Source organism: Rhinolophus ferrumequinum, chromosome 6 (assembly GCF_004115265.2).
Source record: "Rhinolophus ferrumequinum isolate MPI-CBG mRhiFer1 chromosome 6, mRhiFer1_v1.p, whole genome shotgun sequence".
Classification (NCBI taxonomy): Eukaryota; Metazoa; Chordata; class Mammalia; order Chiroptera; family Rhinolophidae; genus Rhinolophus; species Rhinolophus ferrumequinum.
The window spans coordinates 27,588,339-27,609,278 of record NC_046289.1 but is presented as its reverse complement, the minus strand read 5'-3'; the positions used below and the strand labels follow the sequence as shown (position 1 = coordinate 27,609,278).

At 46.4% G+C, this 20,940-nt stretch overlaps 1 protein-coding gene across 3 annotated transcripts; it reads right to left on the bottom strand.

Annotated features, from left to right (window-relative positions):
• Window positions 1-274: 274 nt before the first annotated feature.
• Window positions 275-9,394, bottom strand: CCDC177 (coiled-coil domain containing 177). Of its 3 annotated transcripts, none has more exons than XM_033109560.1 (3): window positions 9,078-9,394; window positions 8,343-8,481; window positions 275-8,205 (listed from the first exon to the last, which is right to left on the bottom strand). In XM_033109560.1, exon 3 carries the CDS (start codon window positions 8,175-8,177, stop codon window positions 6,078-6,080), a length of 2,100 nt encoding a protein of 699 aa, XP_032965451.1. In that variant the 5' UTR covers window positions 8,178-8,205; window positions 8,343-8,481; window positions 9,078-9,394; the 3' UTR covers window positions 275-6,077. The 3 variants fall into 3 exon arrangements, with proteins under 3 accessions (XP_032965451.1, XP_032965452.1, XP_032965450.1); XM_033109561.1 differs by having other exon boundaries at window positions 8,343-8,478; XM_033109559.1 differs by lacking the exon at window positions 8,343-8,481.
• Between the last annotated feature and the right edge of the window lie 11,546 nt (window positions 9,395-20,940).

The following is a 20,940-nucleotide window of genomic DNA, read 5'->3' as shown; positions in this document are numbered from 1 at the left end:
CAGCAAAGAGGGCTGCATGTCCCAGAATTCCTGCCCCGTGCCACATCCTGCGATATCAGATCCCCCTAGAACAGTGGTTCTCCTACAACCTTTCCTACTTGTATCTTCTAAAGATGCTTTCAAAGAATTTGGGTCTCGCTGGGACAGAAACCCACCCTTTTCCCCAAGAAAGACACGCACATTTTAAAACATCCTGTCAGTATAAACATCCTTTAGGAAGTCTTAAAATAAAATTTCAAAAATTATCATCAGATATCAATTTTATTGCCAAACATTTGGTAAACAAGGTACTCCCTTCCTCTTTCCCCAGCCGCAGACGACTGCACAGTCCTGGAGACCCATTATTCCAGAGCCCCTTCTTTTGGAATGATTGGGGAATTGTCGCACAGCAAGGGATAGACATGCGCAAAGGGCTGCCATCCAAGCCTGGCATCCACCAGGACCACCTGGCTGAAGTTCAACCTACCCCATTCTTTCCTTTACCGCCCTCCCAAGTTCAGAATAACAGTATCCACAAATTGAGTTCTATCTGCCAGGGATGGTGCCGCTTACCAAACATTACTCATTTAAAAACTCCCTACCAACTAGGATTTATGGTCCCCATTTGACAGATGACAAGAGGAGCATGTGGAACAGTAGGTAATAGTTTGAATAAGTCAAGACACTTGCTCCTTTGCCCAACGCTTTGCCTTGAAGGTATGGTAACCACATGGACTGGATTTTCAAAACTCTATAGATATCAGTCATTCTGTCACACTGAGATATTCTGAATGTCAACTTTTGGCATCCAAATTCCAGTGCCCAGTCAGTCTCTCACACTGAGGAGAAGGAAGGAGAAGTATAGTGGCCGCACGAAAAGCCTTTGTCACCCATGTGGCTCAATAATGCATTTGGGAAATATGTACACCATGTTTACGGGCCAGAGCCTGAAGCAGTCTTGGAGCTGGGGGTAGGTGGAATCATGGACCCCCACCAAGGGGCAGCTCCATTTTCCCAGAGCTTACCATTCCTTGGAAGAAAAAGATGGCTACAGGTTCTCTGCCTCTGCAAGAACGTTGATGCTGGGACTGTGTGTGTGCACGTGTGTGTACATGTGCGTACACGTGTGCGTACATGCGCGTGCACACTCAAAAACACAGGAGTAAGATATAGATCTTTCTGACAGTCCTGTGAATTGTGCAAGTGTCTGACACAAAAACATGCCATCAATACTGAACTAGTGGAGAGGAAGAAAGGCATGAACAGTTCAAAATGGAAGCTAATTTAAAAATCGCTTTGGACTAGGTTTTTGTGCTTTTGTGAGACATGACGATATTTGATGAATTTGGAGAGCGGCAACATTGCAAACAATGATTACCAGAGTTCCTCAGAATGAAATCACCCTGCCCTTCTATATCTTAACATCCGCTACTAACTCCACCCTCTGTCCCAGTGCTGAGCTCTGGGAAGCCAAAGCAGCACCGGGGACAGGATGAAGGCCTGGGACACGTGGGGGATGCATGGGCTGGGAGGAGGCGCATGTGGAGAGTGCATCAGAGCTTCGTGGGACAGAGCACACGCGTGAGCAGACAAGATGCTCTTCTGTAAAGTCATGTAACCAAAGCGTGTGATCATGCGTAATACTGCAGGTGCTGCATGAGACTCCCAAAACCAAATGTGTCACATATAAGGCCTAAACTAAACATTTCTACAATTGAGAGTTGTCTGCTGGGCTCCTGGAAGCCCCTATCCAAGCACACTGTGTCAAGAAATGCCGGGTTTCCTTATGTTCCACTGTCAGGTGTTTCTGTGGGACATGAAGGGTGGAGACGCAGTTACATGGTGGAGAAAAGGCCAGTCTACACAGCAACCTATGGGTTACTTCAATTACCAGGAAGTTTTAAGCAGTGGGATGTTCTGGATCACTAAACATTCTCATTGATTTAGTATTGATCAGAAATCTCTTTTTTGTGGGGACTTTAAAACAAATGCTTCTGAAATGTTGAGTTTCTTGTCTCAGCAAAAACAGTCGAATGATGGACCTGGTCCCATTTTGGTGATCTGGGACTCTGCACGGCCTGCGGGCTCGGTTCTCTAGGCCCGTGATCATTATTTATGCTGCCTCTGCTAAAGGCAACACAGATCAATGCCCTTGAAGGTAATTAATTTCTCTCTTTTTACTGTAATTTAAAAGTGATTAAGTACACGACCTTATGAATTTGACCTGATTAATCAAGGCTCCTCTGAGGGAAAGAGAACAACAGTGACTAGATGATGGTTGGCTGGTGGATGGCGTGTCCCCAGGAAACTGAGAAGGCTTGAAATTAGTGCTTGAAGGGCCATCAGGTCTTACCCTGGATGGATAGTAGGGTGGGGAGGTAGTGAAACTCAATGGGGAAATACAGGTGCCTGCTCATGACATTGCAGAATAAATGGTCCCTAGGGTCAATAATCAGAGAGACTGTCTCTCCAGCACCAAGAGCAGGGCCTGGCACATAGCAGGTGCTCATTACAAATTTATTGAATGAATGGAGGCCTGCCCAATCTATTTTACACAGATTTCCCCTGGGCACCACTCATTTGGCCATCAGCCATCCATCGACTAGCGCTCTCCCCACCCAGTGTTTATGTGCTTACCCTATGTGAGGTGTTAAACCATGGGCTACAGGGGAATGGATGGTAAACAAGATACAGGGCCTTATGGAGAGTCAGTCACCCTCGGTTTCAATGGCCTTTTTAAAGGAGGGGGAATGATAAGTGATGGGCATTACAGAACGGCCTGAACACAAGCTACATTCTCATATGCCTTTCAACCCACAGACTCTTCACCTTTGGCAAATCCTGCTTACTGCTCCCATTGAAGACTCACAGTCCATGTGCTTCCAAAAGGAAACTTCCGTCTTCCTGTCCAGATGTGGTGTAAGCATTGGTCATTGCCTGAGCAGGACACTGGGCTAGCTTCACCAAATGAAATGGCTTTGACCTGCTTGTCTCCTTGGTAATGAACCAAACTAAAGCTTCTTCCAACCTTTTTCATCCCTCCTCATCACACTTCATGTTCTCTCTTTCCTGAGCAAGGAATGTTCCAGGAGGGTAAATGTGAAGGTCTGGGGCCACTTCAAGGCTGCAGTTTCGTTGGATAGTAAGAACTTTCAGCATGGTGCTCTGAGGAAAATTCTGGGCACTTATTAGAATGTTCGCATCGTAAGCAATTCTTCACCATCATCCCTGCCACCCCTACCCTCCAATGATCTCTTGCCACATTTCAGAACAAGAAACGCTTATCCTCTCTGGCATCATTTCAAAGAGAATACGTACTATAAATAAAGGGCCCAACAAAGGATCTTGGAAATTGCTCCTCCTTAAAAAGCAACATGACCACTTATCCTAGGATATAGAGATGGGTCTGTTTTATAGGGGATGGTCTGAAATTTGGAAGAACCATTCTTTACTATTACTAGGTTTGGCTTCTGTGTTTGCTTCAATTCTACTTAGCTATATCATTTTGGGTTTTTTTAATCCAAAAGTTTTTTCCTTTACACAGTGCTTTTCTCTGAGTGCATTATTCGGTGACATTCAAGCCTGGGCATTTGAATCACATGTGATGTAAATATGCAGATCACTGCGATCTGCAATATGCTCTTGGAGACCATTCCTTTCTGCACTAGGCCATGACAGTACATTATGCACTCTAGGTACAGTACAGACACCTGATCCTCTCTGTTTATAGCAACTGCACCGGCAGTTCCAAAGTCATAGTACTGAGAGCACCACTTTGATTCTGACTCATTCCTCACAGTGTTTGTGTGAGAGGGAGGGCAAAGGTCACCATCCCTTTGACCATGAAACCAAGGCACAAAGAGCTAAGCTACCTGCAGTCACTCAGTAAGTCAGAAAACAAAGTGAATAAAGGGCCAGGTAAGATCCCCTATGTACCTTTCAGTGCCTTATCCAAAAACCCCAGATTGTGTCCTTCTCATGTGAATGTACCTACTTTGGAAGTAAGTAGTTTTAGGTCAGATTTTCTATTAAGGTTTCAAAAGCCCTCTAAACAAATCAGGAACCACAAGGTAAGAACCAAGTACGACATTAACATTTTAGTTAAATGCCCCTGACTCACAATGCCAGTTATTATAGCTCATAGACAACTTGGTTACTGACAAGAAAATTTGAGGAAACAATTCACCCACTCAAGAAATAAACCTTGGCACAGTTCCTCTCCTAGTTTCACAACACCCAAGCACTGCTTCCTTCTACACCATATTCCTATACCTGTTGGCACGTGATGGGGGGGGACTGACAGTGTGCATGTGTGTGCACACGTGCATGTGTGTAACATCAGACACTTTAGGAATAATTCTGTCCAGCAGAATATACATGACCTATGTATAATATGTAGTGGTTCTCGACACTGATTTTTTTGGTAACTTTCATTTCCTGATCTTGATTTAATGTAAGAAGTAATGTTTTACTTCCCACCTTCCCTGATGAAGGCAGAGTCAGTGGGTGGACACAGCTGGGGGCTGACTTTGGCTTCATGGAAGAGAAATACTCTAGGGGTTAAACTTTCCAGACGACAACAGAACAGGACTTTTTGGACCAGGGAGTGGCCTGGTCTTGCAAATGTTAGTATTTCCCCCCAGAGGCTAAACGACCATCTGTCTGTGAGCACTGCTCCTTCCAACGCTAGGAATCCATATTTCCAGAAACAACTAGGCCAGTAGCAGCCCTCCTGCCTCCCAACTCCAGGTCAAGAAAGGCACAAAGAAGACTAACACATAATACTGAGGTGGTGCTTTGGATCCGGGAGACCTTGAGGTACCAGGAGAAGAGTACCAACAGCCGCATCTGGCCAATGGGAAAGGTGAGGCACAGAGAGACTGATTAAATACTTTCAGTCATAGGTGAGAGGGCATTGAAGGGAGAGATTATCTTTTTCCTCACATTGGGGAAGAAAAGATGCACTGCCAACAATAGTGAGCACAACTCTCAACAGCAAAGAGGCAATTCCAGCTCTTCAGCCACCACAGTCAACTGTCCTCAAAGCCTCTGTGACGATTCCTTCACAGAGGAAATCCAAACTCCCTAGGGCCCACCCTTGGGACTGCATCCAGGGCTGAAGATTTAGGCAGGATTGGCCTGGGCAGGCACATAAGGAAGCTCTGCTTCTTAAGGCATGGCTGCTGTCCGTGAGGAGTGGGCTCCACAGTGGGAGGTGGGCATCATACACTGCCTCCTCCTGAAACTACCCTGCAAGAATGCTTCATCTGGTGGAAAGCTGCTGCCTAAGGAACCCACCTCCCTCAGAGGCTGGGGGCTTCCGCTTAAGCTAAACACCATTACCAAACCAACTAATTTCTTGTGTCACTTGGGAGAATAGGAGAGAAAAAAAAAGACAAATTAATCATTATTTGCAGATGATTGTCTAACTAGAAAACCTAAGGGAATCAATGAAAAAACTATCAGGACTAAGACCAGAATTTGCTCAAGTGGCAGATTAGTCAAGCATACAAAAATCAATAGCTTTTTGGGTCACTTGGGTGTGGCCTAACACCTTGGAAGACCTGTGCTTTGTTGTGAAGTCTAGCGCTTTGTGCAACTTGCCGTATTTTAAAAGATGGAGGTGAGCTAGGAAAATGCCTCCTCAGCTGCAGTAATCGCAGTCCTCTCAAACACCAATATGTGAAAGGTGCCTAGGGTGATTGCTGCAGAAGGGGACACAATTACCCCTGCATTCTCTCCCGTGGGGGGCTCTCCCCCCAGGCCCAACCCAGCCCCTTTCTCACGGCTCCTTTCTATTCCAACCCAAAAGACACACAGGGCAGCTTGGGAAGGGCCGGTGCGGGAGCGACTAAGGGTGGATGTGGTCAAAGATTGTGCTGTCATTTCTATAGGAAGTCAGTTTTTTTAAAACAAAGGCAGCGGACTGACAGGTCTCGCATGTCGGTCCTCCCATTGCCTCATTGTTTATGGTGCAAAGGTCGGGTGGAGAGGTCACTGTGCTGTGTCCCCACCGGGGACTCCCACAGTCTGGTCAAACTGGCCACGGGAGGCCCCACGGGGCTGAGCATGGCAGTCCAGCCAGCCCAGGGCGCCGGTCATTTGCGGTCCAGGCTGGCATGCAGCTGGGCCTCCCGTACCATGCGGTCGAAGGAGCGCGTGTTGGTTTCCTCGCGCACTTTCTCGCGCACGTGGAAGGAGGCCCGGGCTGTGGAGCGAGCGCTTTCCAGTGCCGTTCGCCGCTCACGCGATAGCTGCTCGCTGCGCTCCAGCTTGCGCCCGATAGCTTGGAGTAGCTCCCGTCGCCGACAGTCTTCGTCCCTCTCCACCTTTTCCTTGTTGGCGCGCTGGGCCCGCTCCTTTTCCGACCGGCTCTGCCCCACGCGCCGCGCCTTCTGTTGCACAGCCTCCTCGGCCGCCTGCGTCGCATGCTGCAGCCGCCGCTGCCCTGCCCGGGCCAGTGCCTCCAGGTGCGCCTGATGCTCGCGATCTTTGCGCTCGGCCGTCTCCTTGGCCCTCCGGCCCTGCAGCTCCTCCCTCCGGGCCCGCTCCCGCAGCTCTCGGGTGCGCTGCTCCACCAACTGTTCGTAGTTCTCTTGCGCGCGGCCCAAGCTGGCCTCCAGGGAGCTCCGCAGGCCCTCGCGCTCCTCGTGCTCCTGCCGGGCCCGGCCTTGCAGGAACTCCTGGTGACGCGCCTGCTCGGCCCGGCTCAGCTCCCGCTTTTCCCGCTGCAGCTGGCCCTCCTGCCGTTGCTTGGTGCGGGCTGCACGCTGGGCGCGCTCCTTGCGGACCTGCTCGGCCCGCTCGCGTCCTTCCTGCAGGCCCTCCTCCCGCTGCTTCAGGTTCTGCTCCTGCTGCAGCTTGCGCAGCCGGTCCTCCCGAGCGGAGCGCTCCGCTCGCTCCCGCCGGAGTAGGCCCTGGCGATCGGCCAGCTCCCGCCTCCGTTCCTCGCTGAGCTCGCACTGCCGCTGCCGCCGCCGCGCCGCCTCGCGCTCCTCGCGGCCCCGGCGGCCGCGCCGCTCCTCCACCTGCGCAGCCCAGGCCCGGCGGCCTTGCTCCAGGGCTCGCCGCTTCTCGCGTTCCTCGCGCTCCCGTCGCTGCTCGGCGCATACGCGCTGCTGCTCCCACTGGCCATGGGCCGCTGCGCGCTGCTCCAGCAACAGGCGCTCTTCCTGGTGCCGCGCCAGCATCAGCGCCGCGATCTTCCGGTCGCGCTCGGGTACTCCTCTCAGGCCCCGCTCAGCGCGCACTTGGCGCACGATGCGCTCCACGTGCTGGGCCGTCTGCGGCGAGTGGCTCAAGTCGCCGAGGCTGAAGCTGCGGGCGGTGAGCGGCACCAGGGCCAGGGCGGACGGGCGGCCCAGAGGGTTGGGGGCGGAGGACAAAGACCCCGCGGGGCAGCTGTTCCTGGCTGAGACCCTCTGCGGCCAACGCAGCTCCCGCAGGCTCTCCCCACTGTAGGACGACGACGACGCGCCCGACTCGGAGCTGAGGGCGCCCTCACGTCGGCGGGACAAGGAATCTAGTGAGTGGCTCTTCCTGCCCGCCCGAGAACCCGCGGGCGGAGGTTGGGTCCGGGCCGGGGACGGACTGGAGGAGGCCTTGCGGGCCGCTCGCGGCGCGGGCGAGGCCGGGAGGCTGGCGCTGCTGCAGCTGCTGCTGCTGCCGGCGCTGGGGGCCGAGGCCGCGGCAGGCGCGGGGCCCAACGGCGTGAAGAGGCGCCGCTTCTCCTCGCGCACGATGCGCTCGCGCTCGGCCCGGCACTGCTGGAGCTTAGCACGCCGCTCCGCCTCGTACGCCTCATACAGGCCGGTGGCCACTCGCATGGAGCGGCCTGGGGCCTCACGCACCAGGTCCGCCAGGGCCCGTGGCAGCAGCTCTACTGGTTTGACGGCGCAGCGGGCGCAGGCCTCGAGCGAGCGGGGGCTGGTCAGCACGTATCGGCTGCCCTCGGCCTCCGGACAGTCGAAGTTGAAGAGGTCGAGGTGCAGCAGCGGGGACTGCTCCCGCCGCCCGCCTTCTGCGGCGCACGGGACTTCAGCCTTGCAGGGCACTGACGCGGAGGCCGAGGCCGAAGAGGCTGCGGGCTGCTGGGCGCCTTGGGCGTCAGGGGGCACGGATGCGGCGGCTCCATTTCCTCCTCCTGAGCCGCCGGGCTCGGCTCCAGCCTTCTCCTCTTCAGGTATGGGGTCCACCATGACTGAGCCCTGTCCTTTTGTGGAGTGTCTGCGGAAGACAAGGGAGGGACATCATGGGATACATTTGAGAACAGTTTCCCCCACCCCATTCATATCCACCCCCTCCCATCTTAATCCGCTTTGGGATTAGGCTCAGAGGCCCAGGTGGAACGTAAATCATAATACCGATGCCCTGGAAACCCAGGCGGGTGCCGGTCCTGGTGCACAGAGAGCAGTCTCCATCTCCCTGAGCCCCGGAGTGTGGGGCAGAGGACGTGGTCAAGCTCCCCAGGGCGTCTGGCCCGCTGGATGCATCTCCTTACTGCTGCAAGTTAAGATGAAAAGATCGAGGTGCAGGGCAGTAGCCGGCCAGAGAGGCGCTGGAGGATTCCCGGGAGGATTAGTGTATTTGTTTGTAGCTTGGGCGGGCAACAGGGGATGCGGCTTTGCAGGAACAAAAAGGGAAGAGGCCTGTTCTTCAAAAGGGCATTGCTGCGAGGTCCCCATTTGCCTAGGGAAGAAGTTATGGCTGATTGCTCTCTGCCAGAGGAGACCCAAGCACGGGGTGCTGGAAGGACTGAGAAATGCCTCAATCCCAAAAGGCCTCTCCGGGAGGGGGGTGATGGATCTTGCTCCTGCCTTTTGTGTATGGCTTGCTAGGCGCTGTGCCCACCTCATCCCACCCCCACACCTGCCCCGTTTTTGCACAGGATGGAGAAAGTGCCTGGATCCTGCTTCCAGATGCACCGGCTCCCCTCCAAATATGATGTGCTAAAGGCACCATCCACCCCAGTTTAGGCTCGGACACCTGCCCCCAAATGCCCTCCGAGTCCCTCAGCCGTATCCCAGCGAGGTGGACTCCTGGGATAGCCTGGCCTCACCAGTGCTGGCAGCTCCGGGTCCCCGGGCGGGTTCACTTACCGCACGTCCGGGGCTCGGGCCCCGCGCCGAGGGCTTTTGTTCGTAGCTCGCGGCTTTACTCTGCGCCTCTTCAGTCCCCGCGCCGGCGGGGTCGGGTTACTGCCGACTGCATCCGCGATTGGAGCGCCAGCTGCCACCTCAGCCACCGCCAGCGTCTCTCCATGGGGCCCGCACACATCCCAGACGCTACCTACACACGGGAGGGGGAGGGCGACAACGTTTCCCTAAAATAACGCAGCTCTGCTCCCTTCCTTCTCACCGATTCTTAAAAAAGGAAGCCGGGTTCCATCAGTGCTGCATCCATCGCTGCCTCTCCAACCGTGAAGGTACCGCAGGTCTTTCTACACCCCCGGCGCCTCCTGGTGGACACTCAAGGGTGTTGGTTTGTTTGCTTAAAGGATGAAGGAGAGAAATTATATATATATATATTATATATTATATAAATTATATATATATATCTTAATTTCTTTCAGCTCCTTAACTGGGTAGAATGAAGGAATAGCTTGGTTTGTTTGCTTCTCAAGGGGACCCTGAGAAGTAAACAAATTTGATAGTGAATAATTAGGGTGAAACAATGGCTTCTGATCCAAACTATGATGTTATTTGTTTTTTAAGGAAAACTAAGAACGTTCAAATAGGTTTGAGGCAGGCAGAAGATGTATGACCAGAGCTTTATGCAACATTTTAGGGCTTCCTAAAACCAATTAGTGCTACTTAATCAGTATTATTTTGAGACCCCCTCCTTCCCACCTTTTTCCCATTGGGAGTGACAGTGGCCATCGGCCAGAGCTGGGAGGGGAACTTGGAGGGAGCCGGAGGGTGGGTGGGATATGACACTAGCGTGGTGAACCGTGTTGTTAATAACCTTGATGTTGTCAGGCAGTGAGGAACAAGTCAAGGGCTTAAAGCAGGGAAATTACATGATTTGGTTTATATTTTAAGAACATAGCTGGCAACAATGGGCTGAGGGCTTTCGGAGGGCCAAAAGGAGGCAGGAAGCCCAGTTAGCTGGACAGTGCAGTCACCTAAGGCAGGAAGGGTTGGGACCTGAGGGAGAATAACAGTAGGAGTGAGCCTGTGGGAGGAGGGAGTACAGATTCCTGAAATAGAGAATACAAGAAGGAAAACTCAAAGGTGGCTCTGCTCTGGGGTTTGGGGAGTGGTGAGGGGTCAAGGATGACTTCCAGGAGCAAAGAGGTGGCTGGGTGTACCACAAACTGAGAGTGGATCCAAGAGGGAGGATTAGGTGGGGTGGAGGGCCGCGGAAGGATGCCTTCCTTTCTAGACCTTGAGTTTGAGGTGTTGCTGCTCAGCAGGTGGCTGGGTAAGTTGTGCTGAAGGTCTGGACTGGAACTAGAGGTTAGGGCTCGTCACTGTATGTGACGTTCCTAAAACCACCAGTGTGATGAGATCGCCCAGGGAAGGCAGGTGGGATGCGAGGGATGCGGGCAGGGCATTGATGGGGCTGCTACGGGACAAGGAGTCCAGGAAGGGGACCGATAAGGACAGGCAGGAACTTGGGGTCTTGTGGAAACCAACAAGAGGATGTAGGATTTGAGGCAAATTTCTTAGCCCTTCTGAGCCTCAATTTCCTCAAGAGCACTTCAGAACCAGAGTGGGCCCCAAGTGTTAAGGCTGCAGAGGTCCAGAAAGATTTTTGCTTGGAATCACATACCCACTGAAACTGGTAGTAAAAGGGTCTTTGGCGACATCAGCAAAAACAGCTGCAGTATTGTACTGGGGGCTGATGCTGGTGCAGTGGGAGGTGAGAAAGTGATAGTTACTGATGCTTGACATTTGAATAAGAGTGTTAAAGACTGTGAAGGGTTTGAGATTTTATCCTACTTCCATGCTAACAAGTTAGCCTTCCAGACAGCTAGCCGTCCGAGACTCTTGGGTCAGAAACAAAGGACTTTGTTGCTTGGGGTACAGGCAGCATGAGATTAATGTTTTCGTGGACTCCCCAAGTCCCATGGAACAAAGGAGAAGTGGGCTTAGATAGATACTGCACATACAATGGGTGTGTGTCACAGCTGAATGACCCTAAGCTTGGTAAACCCTAATCTTTTAAAGGGGCTACTAGCAAACCTGTTCAATCTTTTCCCCAGAAGGAGGCATTATTTTTGTTATCCTGGATAGGAAACATCTTCCCTGACTTGTGGGAGACTATTTCTCTCTTCCAAGGATGTTTGCTATACAAATATCCTTGAAAAATAATATAGGATAAAAGCCTTTGCAAAACATGCAGGAATGCAGTGAACAACTGCTTTTGATAGAGAAAAGGAGTAATTGGTCAGGTGACTAGTAAGAGGTGAGGCTGGGATTTAGACCTGGCTTTGTCTAACACTGAAGTGCATCCCATGCACTGTATTTCCATACCAAACCAAGCATCTGGAGAGAAGCGGATTCAGATGCAGAAAAGTGGGGTGGGCAAACCTCGGTGGTTTTCCCTCTTTATGTAGAATCCCATTAAATTGACTACCTTAAAGATTAATAATGTCTGCTATATAAATATCATCTTTGTCATTAAATAGGGACAATAATAGCTACCTTTCAGGGTTGTTGCCAGAACTGGAAAGACCATGTGCCAAGTACCTAGACCAATGTATTGTCAATTAAGCAGTGATAAAATAGTTCCCATTCATTTTGATAAACCTCACGTTTTAGGTGTGGTCAGAATCAATAAGGAAACATCTGTAGTGTCTGCAAGTTTTTAAGGAGAAGTTCCACCATTGACTAAGGAGTAGTTCTTTATCTGGGAAGGTCGTGGAAGGAGAGAGCCTGGGAAGGGGGTCCTGAAATACGACACTGGCCTAGCCAGCTAGTTCAGCAGAACTAACTTGGCAATCAATGGGACACCATTAAACGGTCAGATATCTCTTACCTCTCATCTTTAAGTGCCTTGATCATTTCAGGAGATGGCTTTCACAAGGGTTAAGTGCTGATTTCCTTCAGGTTGGGAGTCCTAGCCTTGGATCTTTTAACACCAAAGATCAAGGGTGTTAAGTCCAACTTTATTATGATACTCAGTAAAGAAAGCAGTCCAGTTTGGGAACGCCCACCTGCCCCTTTTGAGTGGGATAGTGGACAAGGTGACGAGGAATGTGGGCTTAAGAGTCAGACAGACTAATCATTCAGATACCAGTCTGTAGGATTTGAGGCAAATTTCTTAGCCCTTCTGAGCCTCAATTTCCTCAAAAGAGGACTGCATAATATGCAGTTATTTTGCCTTGCACAACCCCCTAAAGACAATAATCTATTAAGTACGTTGTTACATTCTTTAATGTAATAGCTCACTGTCAGTGTAGGCTGCTGTAACAAATTACCATGCACTGGGTGGCCTAAACAACAATTTATTTCTCACAGCTCTGGAGGCGGGAAAGTCCAAGGTCAAGGTGCTGGCAGATCTGGTGTGTGGTGAGGACTCGCTTTCTGGTTTGCAGACGGCCATCCTCTTGTATCCTCACATGGAGGAGAGCAGAGAGGGAGAGAGAGCAAGCTCTTATCTGTCTTGGCTTTTTCCCTTTTTGATGTTTTGTTTATATATCCCTTGTTATTAGTTTCAGGTGTACAAAACCACACCATGATTAGACATTTACACACCTCACAAAGTGATAACCGCAACAAGTCTACAACTATCTGACACCGTACATAGCTATGACAATGCCGTTGATATATTCCCTATGCTGTACTTTACATCCCGTGACTATATATATACAGAGGGTGCCAAAAAAATGTATATGCATTTTAAGAAAGGAAAAAAACTGTATTAAAATTGTAATAACATATGTATATCGATAGCAAAAGATGAATACAAGTCATGTGTATACATTTTTTAGGCACCCCCGGTATATATTTAATTATAGTTGACATTCCATATTATTTTATATTAGTTTCAGATGTACAACGCAGTGGTTAGGCATTTATATAATTTAAGAAGTGATCCCCTCAATAAGTCTAGTATCCATCAGACACCATACATAGTCTTTATAACATTATTCACGATATTCCCCATACTATATTTCACGTCCCCATGACTATTTTGTGACGACCAATTTGTATTTCTTAATCCCTTCACCTTTCTCACCTATCCCTCTAACCCCCTTCCCATCTAGCAACCATCAATTTATTCGATCTATGGGTCTATTTCTGTTTTATTTGTTCATTTATACTGTTCTTTAACTCTTTTGCTGCATTAATTGATTTCAATTTATTTTTTCAAAATGTGTCAAAAATTCACAAAAAATAAAAAGATAAAGTATTCTGACTATTTTATGCATTTAATAACATTTTGAGCTGCTTTGTACATAAATGAGATTATTTTTATTTTAAACCTTTGTTATATGGTAATAAATTTACCATTATATTGAATTTTAGCGAAAAATACTCAAAACATACTAAGTGGCATCAATTAGATTTAAGTATAGATAAATTAGAATCTAATGGCATTGATGACAGAAAAAATTATTACAAAATGTTACACATTATGGCATACATAACATCTTTGTTGTTGATAGTGCGAGCCACAGGAAAACATATCTGAATGTTGCAGCAAAAGAGTTAGATTCCACATGTAAGTGAGATCTTACGATATTTTCTCAATCTGACTTATTTCACTTAGCATAATATCCTCTAGATCCATTCATGTTGTTGCAGATGGTACGATCTCATTCTTTTTTATGGCAGAGTAATACTCCATTGTATAAATGTACCACAATGTCTTTATCCAGCCATCTTTTGATGGGCATTTCAGTTGTTTCCATATCTTGGCTGTTGTGAATAGTGAGCACTGCAGTAAACATAGGGGTACATATATTCTTTTAAATTAGTGTTTTGGATTTCTTTGGATAAATACCCCAGAGTGGAATAGCTGGGTCATAAGGTAGTTCTATTTTTAATTTTTTGAGGAACCTCCATACTGTTTTCCATAGTGGCTGCACCAATTTGCAATCCCACCAACAGTAGACAAGGGTTCCCTTTTCTCCACATTCTTGCCAACGCTTATTTGTTGATTTTTTGATGATTGCCATTCTGGCAGTAGTGAGGTGGTATCTCATTGTGGTTTTTATTTGCATTTCTCTGATGATTTGTGAAGTTGAGCATCTTTTTGTATGTCTGTTGGTCATCTATATGTGCTCTTTGGAGAAATGTCTATTCAGGCCCTCTGCCCATTTTTTAATTGGATTGTTTATTTTTTTGGTGTTGAGTTGTATGAGTTTTTATAAATGTTGGGTATTAACCCCTTATCAAATGTATCATTGGCAAATATTCTCCCCTTCAGTAGGATTTTTCATTTTGTTGCTGGTTTTCTTTGCTGTGAAAATACTTTTTAGTTTGATGTAGTCCCATTTGTTTATTTTTTTTCTTTTGTTTTCCTTGACCAAGGAGATACATCAGTAAAAATATTACTAAGAGTAATGTCTGAGGGTTTACTTCCCATATTTTCTTCTAGTTTTATGATTTCGGGTCCTACACTTAAGTCTTTAATCCATTTTGAGTTTATTCTTGTATATGGCATAAGAAGCTGGTCCAGTTTCTTTCTTTTCTTTTCTTTTTTTTTTTTTTTGCACATACCTGTCCAGTTTTCCCAGCACCATTTATTGAATAGACTGTCTTTACCCCAATGTAAATTCTTGCTTCCTTTGTCATAGATTAAGTGATCATATAGGCATGGATTTATTTCTGGGCTTTCTATTCTATTTCATTGATCTATGTGTCTGTTTTTATGTGAATACCATGCTATTTTGATTACTATGGCCTTGCAGTATAATTTAATATGAGGTAGCATGCTGCCTCCAGCTCTGTTCTTCTTTCTCAGGATTGCCTTGGCTACTCGTGTTCTTTTATGGTTCCATATAAATTCTATGATTATTTGTTCTAGTTCTGTGAAAAATGACATTGGTATTTTGGTAGGGACTGCCTTGAATCTATATATTGCTTTGAGTAGTATGGTCATTTTAACTGTATTAATTTTTCCTATCCATGAGCATGGTGTATGTTTCCATTTATTTGTATCTTCTTTAATTTGTCTCTTCAATGTCTTATAATTTTCTGAGTATAGGTCTTTTATTTCCTTGGTTAAATTTATTCCTAAGTACTTTCTTTCTTTTTTTTTTTAAATTAAAGTTTATTGAGGTGACAAATGTTAGTAAAATTACATAGATTTGAGGTGTACAATTCTGTAATAAAATCATCTCTATATCACATATTTCTTTTTTGATGCAGTTGCAAATGGCATTGTTTTCTTAGTTTCTGATAGTTTGTTATTTGTGTATAAAAATGCAGCCAATTTCTGAATATTAATTTTGTATTCTGCTCCTTTACTAATTTTATTTATCAATTCTACTAGTTTTTTGGTGGAATTTTTGGTGCTCTGTATACATAGTATCATGTCATCTGCAAATAATGACAGTTTTACTTCTTTCTTTCCCATTTGGATGCCTTTTATTTCTTTTTCTTGACTGCTGGCTGTGGCTAGGACTTCCAGGACTATGTTGAATAAAAATGGTGAAAGTGGCCATCCTTGTCTTGTTCCTCATCCCAAGGGGAATGCTTTTAGCTTTTCCTCATTGAGTATGTGTTAGCTGTGGGTTTGTCATATGTAGCTTTTATTATGTTGAGATATGTTCCCTCTATTCCCACTTTGCTGAAAGTTTTTATCATAAATGGAGGCTGGATTTTGTGAAATGCGTTTTCTGCATCTATTGATATGACGATATAATTTTTATTTTTCATTTTGTTTATGTGGTGTATCACGTTAATTGATTTGCAGATATTGAACCAACCTTGCATACCAGGAATGAATTCCACTTGATCATGATGTATTATCTTTTTAATGTCTTGCTGAATTCAGTTTGCTAATATTTTGTTGAGGATTTTTGCATCTATGTTTATTAGGGATATTGGCCTATAGTTTTCTTTCTTTCTTTCTTTCTTTTTTTTTTTTTGTAATGTCTTTGTCTGGTTTTGGAATCAGAGTAATGGTGGCCTTGTAAAATGAGTGTGGGAGCCTTCCCTCCTTTTGGATTTTTTGGAGTAGTTTGAGGAGAATAGGTTTCTTTTTGAATGTTTGATAAAATTTCCCTGTGAAGCCATCTGGTCCAGGACTTTTGTTTGTTGGGAGCTTGTTGATTACTGATTCAATTTCATTGGTAGTAATAGATCTGTTCAGACCTATTTCTATTTCTCCTTGATTCAGCCTTGGAAGATTGTATGCTTCTAGGAATTTATCCATTTTTTTCAGATTGTCCAATTTGTTGGCATATAGTTGCTTGTAATATTTTCTTAAAGTTTTTTGTATTCCTGTGGTGTCTGTTGTCACTTCTCTTTCATTTCTGATTTTATTTATGTGGGTTCTCTCTCTTTTTTTCCTGATGAGTCTGGTTAAAGGTTTGTCAATTTTGTTTATCTTTTCAAAAAACTAGCTCTTAGTTTCATTGATCTTTTTTTTTTCAGTCTTTCTTGCATTTATTTCTGCGCTGATCTTTATTATTTCCTTCCTTGTACTCACTTTGGGCTTTGTTTTGCTGTTCTTTTTCTGGTTCCCTTAGATGTAAAGTTAGACTGTTTATTTGAGATTTTTTCTTGTTTCTTTAAATAGGCCTGCATTGCTATGATTTCCCCTCTTAGAACTGCTTTTTCTGTGTCCCATAGATTTTGGGTCATTGTGTTTTCATTTTTGTTTGTCTCAAGGTGTCTTTTGATTTCTTCCTTGATCTCATTGTTGACCCATTCACTATTTAGTAGCATGTTATTTAGCCATTATGTTTTTGTGTGTTTTTCAGTTATTTTTCCTGTAATTGATTTCTAGTTTTATACCATTGTGGTCAGAGAAGACAGTTGACATGATTTCAACCTTTTTACATTTATTGAAACTTATATTGTAGCATAACATCTAGTCTATCTTGGAAAATGATCCATAGGCACTTGAAAAGAATGTAATATTCTGCTGCTTTGGGGTAAAATGCTCTAAAAATATCAGTTAAATCCATCTGGTCTAGTGTGTCATTTAAGGCTGCTGATTCCAGGTTGATTTTCTATCTGGAAGATCTGTCCATTGGTGTCAGTGGGGTGGTATAGTCCCCTACTATGATTGTGTTACTGTTGATCTCCGCCTTTATGTCTGTCAATATTTATTATATATTCTTAGGTGCTCCTATGTTGGGTGTATAAATGCTTACTAGGATGATGTCCTTTTGTTGGACTGATTCCTTTATTATTATGTAATGTAATGTCCTTCTTTGTCTCTTAGTGTAGTCTTTGTCTTAAAGTCTATTTTGTCCAATATAAGTTTTGCTACTCCAGCTTTTTGTTTGTTTGTTTGTTTCCATTTGTGTGAAATATTTTTTTCCATCCCTTTACTTTCAGTCTATGTGTGTCTTTTGATCCGAGGTAGGTCTCTTGTAGACAGCATATGTATGGATCTTGTTTTCTTATCCATTCAGCTACCCTTTGTCTTTTTAATTGGAGCATTTAATCCATTTACATTTAAAGTGATTATTGATAATCACGTAGTTATTGTCATTTTATTTTTCATATTTTTTTATCTTTGTTTTTTTCTTTCTTCTGCTTCAAGAAGTTTTTAAAAAACATTTCTTGTAATACTGACTTGGTGGTAATGAATTCCTTTAGCTTTTTCTAGTCTGAGAAGCTCTTTATCTCTCTTTCAATTTTCAATAATAGCCTTGCTGTGTAGAGTGGTCTTGGTTGTAGGTCCTTGTTTTTCATCACTTTGAATATTTCCTGTCACTCCACCTGGCCTGCAAAGTTTCTGTTGAGAAATCAGCTGCTAGTCTTATCGGAGCTCCCTTGTAAGTAACTAGTTGTCTTGCTCTTGCTGCTTTTGGGATTCTCTCTTTGTCTTTAACCTTTGCCATTTTAATTATGATGTGTCTTGGTGTGGGCCTGTTTGGGTTCATCTAGTTTGTGACTCTTTGTGTTTCCTGGGCTTGTATGTCTTATTTCCTTCGCCAGGTTAGGGAAGTTTTCAGTCATTGTTTTTTCAAAAAGGTTCTCGATCTTTTGCTCCCTCTCTTCTCCTTCTGGTACTCCTATGATGTGAATGTTGCTATGCTTGATGTTGTCTCGCAGGTCCCTTAAACTATCTTTTTATTATTATTATTATTATTTTTTCTTTTTGTTGTTCTGATTGGGTGTTTTCTGCTCCCTTGTTTTCTAAATCACTGATTCGATCCTCTGCTTCATATAACATGATGTTGATTCCTTCTAGTGTATTCTCCATTTCAGTTATTGTATTCTTTATTTCTGACTAGTTCTTTTTTTTTTTTTATGGTTTCTATGACCCTTTATGCTTGCTATCTCTTTGTTGAAATTCTCACTAAGTTCCTTAAGCATTCTTATAACCAGAGTTTAACTCTGTCTCTGGTAGGTTGCTTGCCTCCATTTCATTTAGTTCTATTTCTGGAGGTTTTTCCTGTTCTTTTATTTGGGACATGTTTCTTTGTTTCCTCATTCTGGCTGCCTCTCTGGGATTGCTTCTATGTATCAGGTAGATTTCCTATGTCTCAGTCTTTTCTGAATGGCCTTATGTAGTATGTGTCCTGTGTGATCCAATGGTGCAATCTCCCTTATCTCCTATGCGTGTGTTCCAGGAGTGTCCCTTGAGTGTGTTGTGTGTGTTCTCCTGTTGCAGTTGAGCCTTGATTGCTTTTGACACATCAGTGAGTGGTATTGACTCCCTGGCTGACTGTGAAGATTGGCTACGCCCACAATGTATAAGCTGCTGTGTGTGGGGCTGATCCCTCAGAGGGGGATTCGCCCTCGTAGGCTCTTATGCTTGTTGAGACCACCCTTTTTGTGTACCACTTGTGGGATTAACCAGGTTCTAAAGCTGGCCTCTGGGTGTGTTTTTTCTGGTGTCTCTTGGGAGGGGCTCCCATGCAGGCCAATTTCAGTCTTGCCTGTGACTGGCTCGTGGCTATCTGGTAGGAGCTACAAAGCTATATGTGGATGGCTGCTGCCTGTACTGAATATGGAGGCACGTGGGGGTGGCCTTGCTGTGAACTGAGGCCAGCTGCCACCAGTACTGGGCCTGGGGAAGCTTAGCAAAAGGCCCAGGGCCCCCTAGGCCTATTTGCCACCTGCTGGCTACTCGTAAGGCTCAGCCATTGAAGGAGCCTCCGGTACGTGGGCCAGGCTGGTTAACCTGGTGTTGAGAGTGCCTTTGAAGATGTAGCGCTAGCTGCGCGGGGTGGGGTCCCATGGAGTCATGCTGCATGGCCAATGGTTTTTACAAGATTATTGCAAATTCAGTTCTTGTGCCAGTGCCCAGCCCATGACCACTTTGCAAAGTGCCCTGAGAACACCACAGCCAGCCACTGCTCACCTCGGGCTTGCAGATCCCCAAGAGCTGCCCAAGAGTGGCTGAGGTGCAAGTTGTGGCTTACTATTCACTACCAAAAGTTCCCTGGACAGCCACAGGCTGTCCACTGCTGTAAAAGGCTTCTACAGCTTGTGGGGTGGGGCCATCCACCCCGGCACTGAGAGTGCCCTGGCAATGCAGCTCTAGGTGGTGGGGTGGGCTTCTAGGGAACTACGGGGTATGGGCAGTAGTTTTCACAGAGTTAATGCAGTTTGAGTTCTTCCTGGCATGGGTGCCAGGCCTGTGACCACTTCGCAAAGACACCGAGAACACCGCAGTCAGCCATCACTCGCCTGAGGCCCAGAAGAGACTGCAGCACAAGTTGTGCTCACTGCCCACCACCAAGAGTTCACTGGGCTGCCACAGGCCTTCCACTGCTGTAAAAGCCTTCTGCAGCTTGTGGGGCAAGGCCAGCCACTCGGTAGCTGAGAGTGCCCTGGGCGATGCAGTTATAGCTGTGCAGGGCAGGGACCCAGGGCATTGCCGAGGTGGTGCACACGCATGGATTTTACCAGACCAATGTGGTCTCAGATCTGGCCGTTTGGGGGAAGGTTCAACATAGAAAAGATGGTGCCTTCCTGTATGCTACACGTGAGGCACGCTCCACACAGGGATAATGGCTGCTCTCCCTCCAGCCTTCACCTCGAAGCCATACAACTCAGTCTTTCCCTATATGTCTCTGGCGCCTTTCAATATGTCACCCCTCCACCAGAGACCAGGTGAGTGCTTGTGAGTGAGTTTGTGCGCGAGCCCTTTAAGAGGGCGTCTGGGTTTCTAGCCGCCTTCCATGTCACCAAGATGGGCAGACAGGGTCCTTGCTGATTTTCACTGCCAGATGTTGTGGGAACTCCTCTTCCTGGGACAGGACCCCTGGGCTGGGGAGCCCGGTGCGGGGTTGGGACCCCTCCCTCTGCTTGGGGGACCTCTGCCACTGAGGTGTCCTTCCCAGTGTTCAATCACTGTCTGTGGGTTTGGGCTCAACCCATTTCACATGTCCCCCCCTCCTGCCAGCCTTGATGTGGTCTCTTCTTTATATCCTTCGTTATAAGGGTTCTGTTCAGTTAGTCTTCAGATGAGTCTTGAGGTTGATTGTTCTATAATTTATTTGTAATTTTGGTGTGATCCTGGGATGCAGTAGGCATAGGGTTTACCTAATCCACCATCTTGGACCCCAGTTCTCACCTGTCTTTTCTTATAAGGGAGTGCCCTTATATCCATCATGAGGGTTCCATCCTTATGACCTAATCCATCATGAGGGTTCCATCCTTATGACCTAATCACCACCCAAAGTTCCCACCATCACATTGGGGTTAATGTTTCAACATATAAATGGGAGGGGGGAACACAAGCATTCAAATTAAGAGTCCATAGCACTCACTTAATTTGGACCAAAAAACCCATACAATGTAGACATTGTTACCTGCATTTGAATTCCTTTCAATCAGCTCCCACCCCCCACCTCAGTTCTGTGTTGTGTTCATT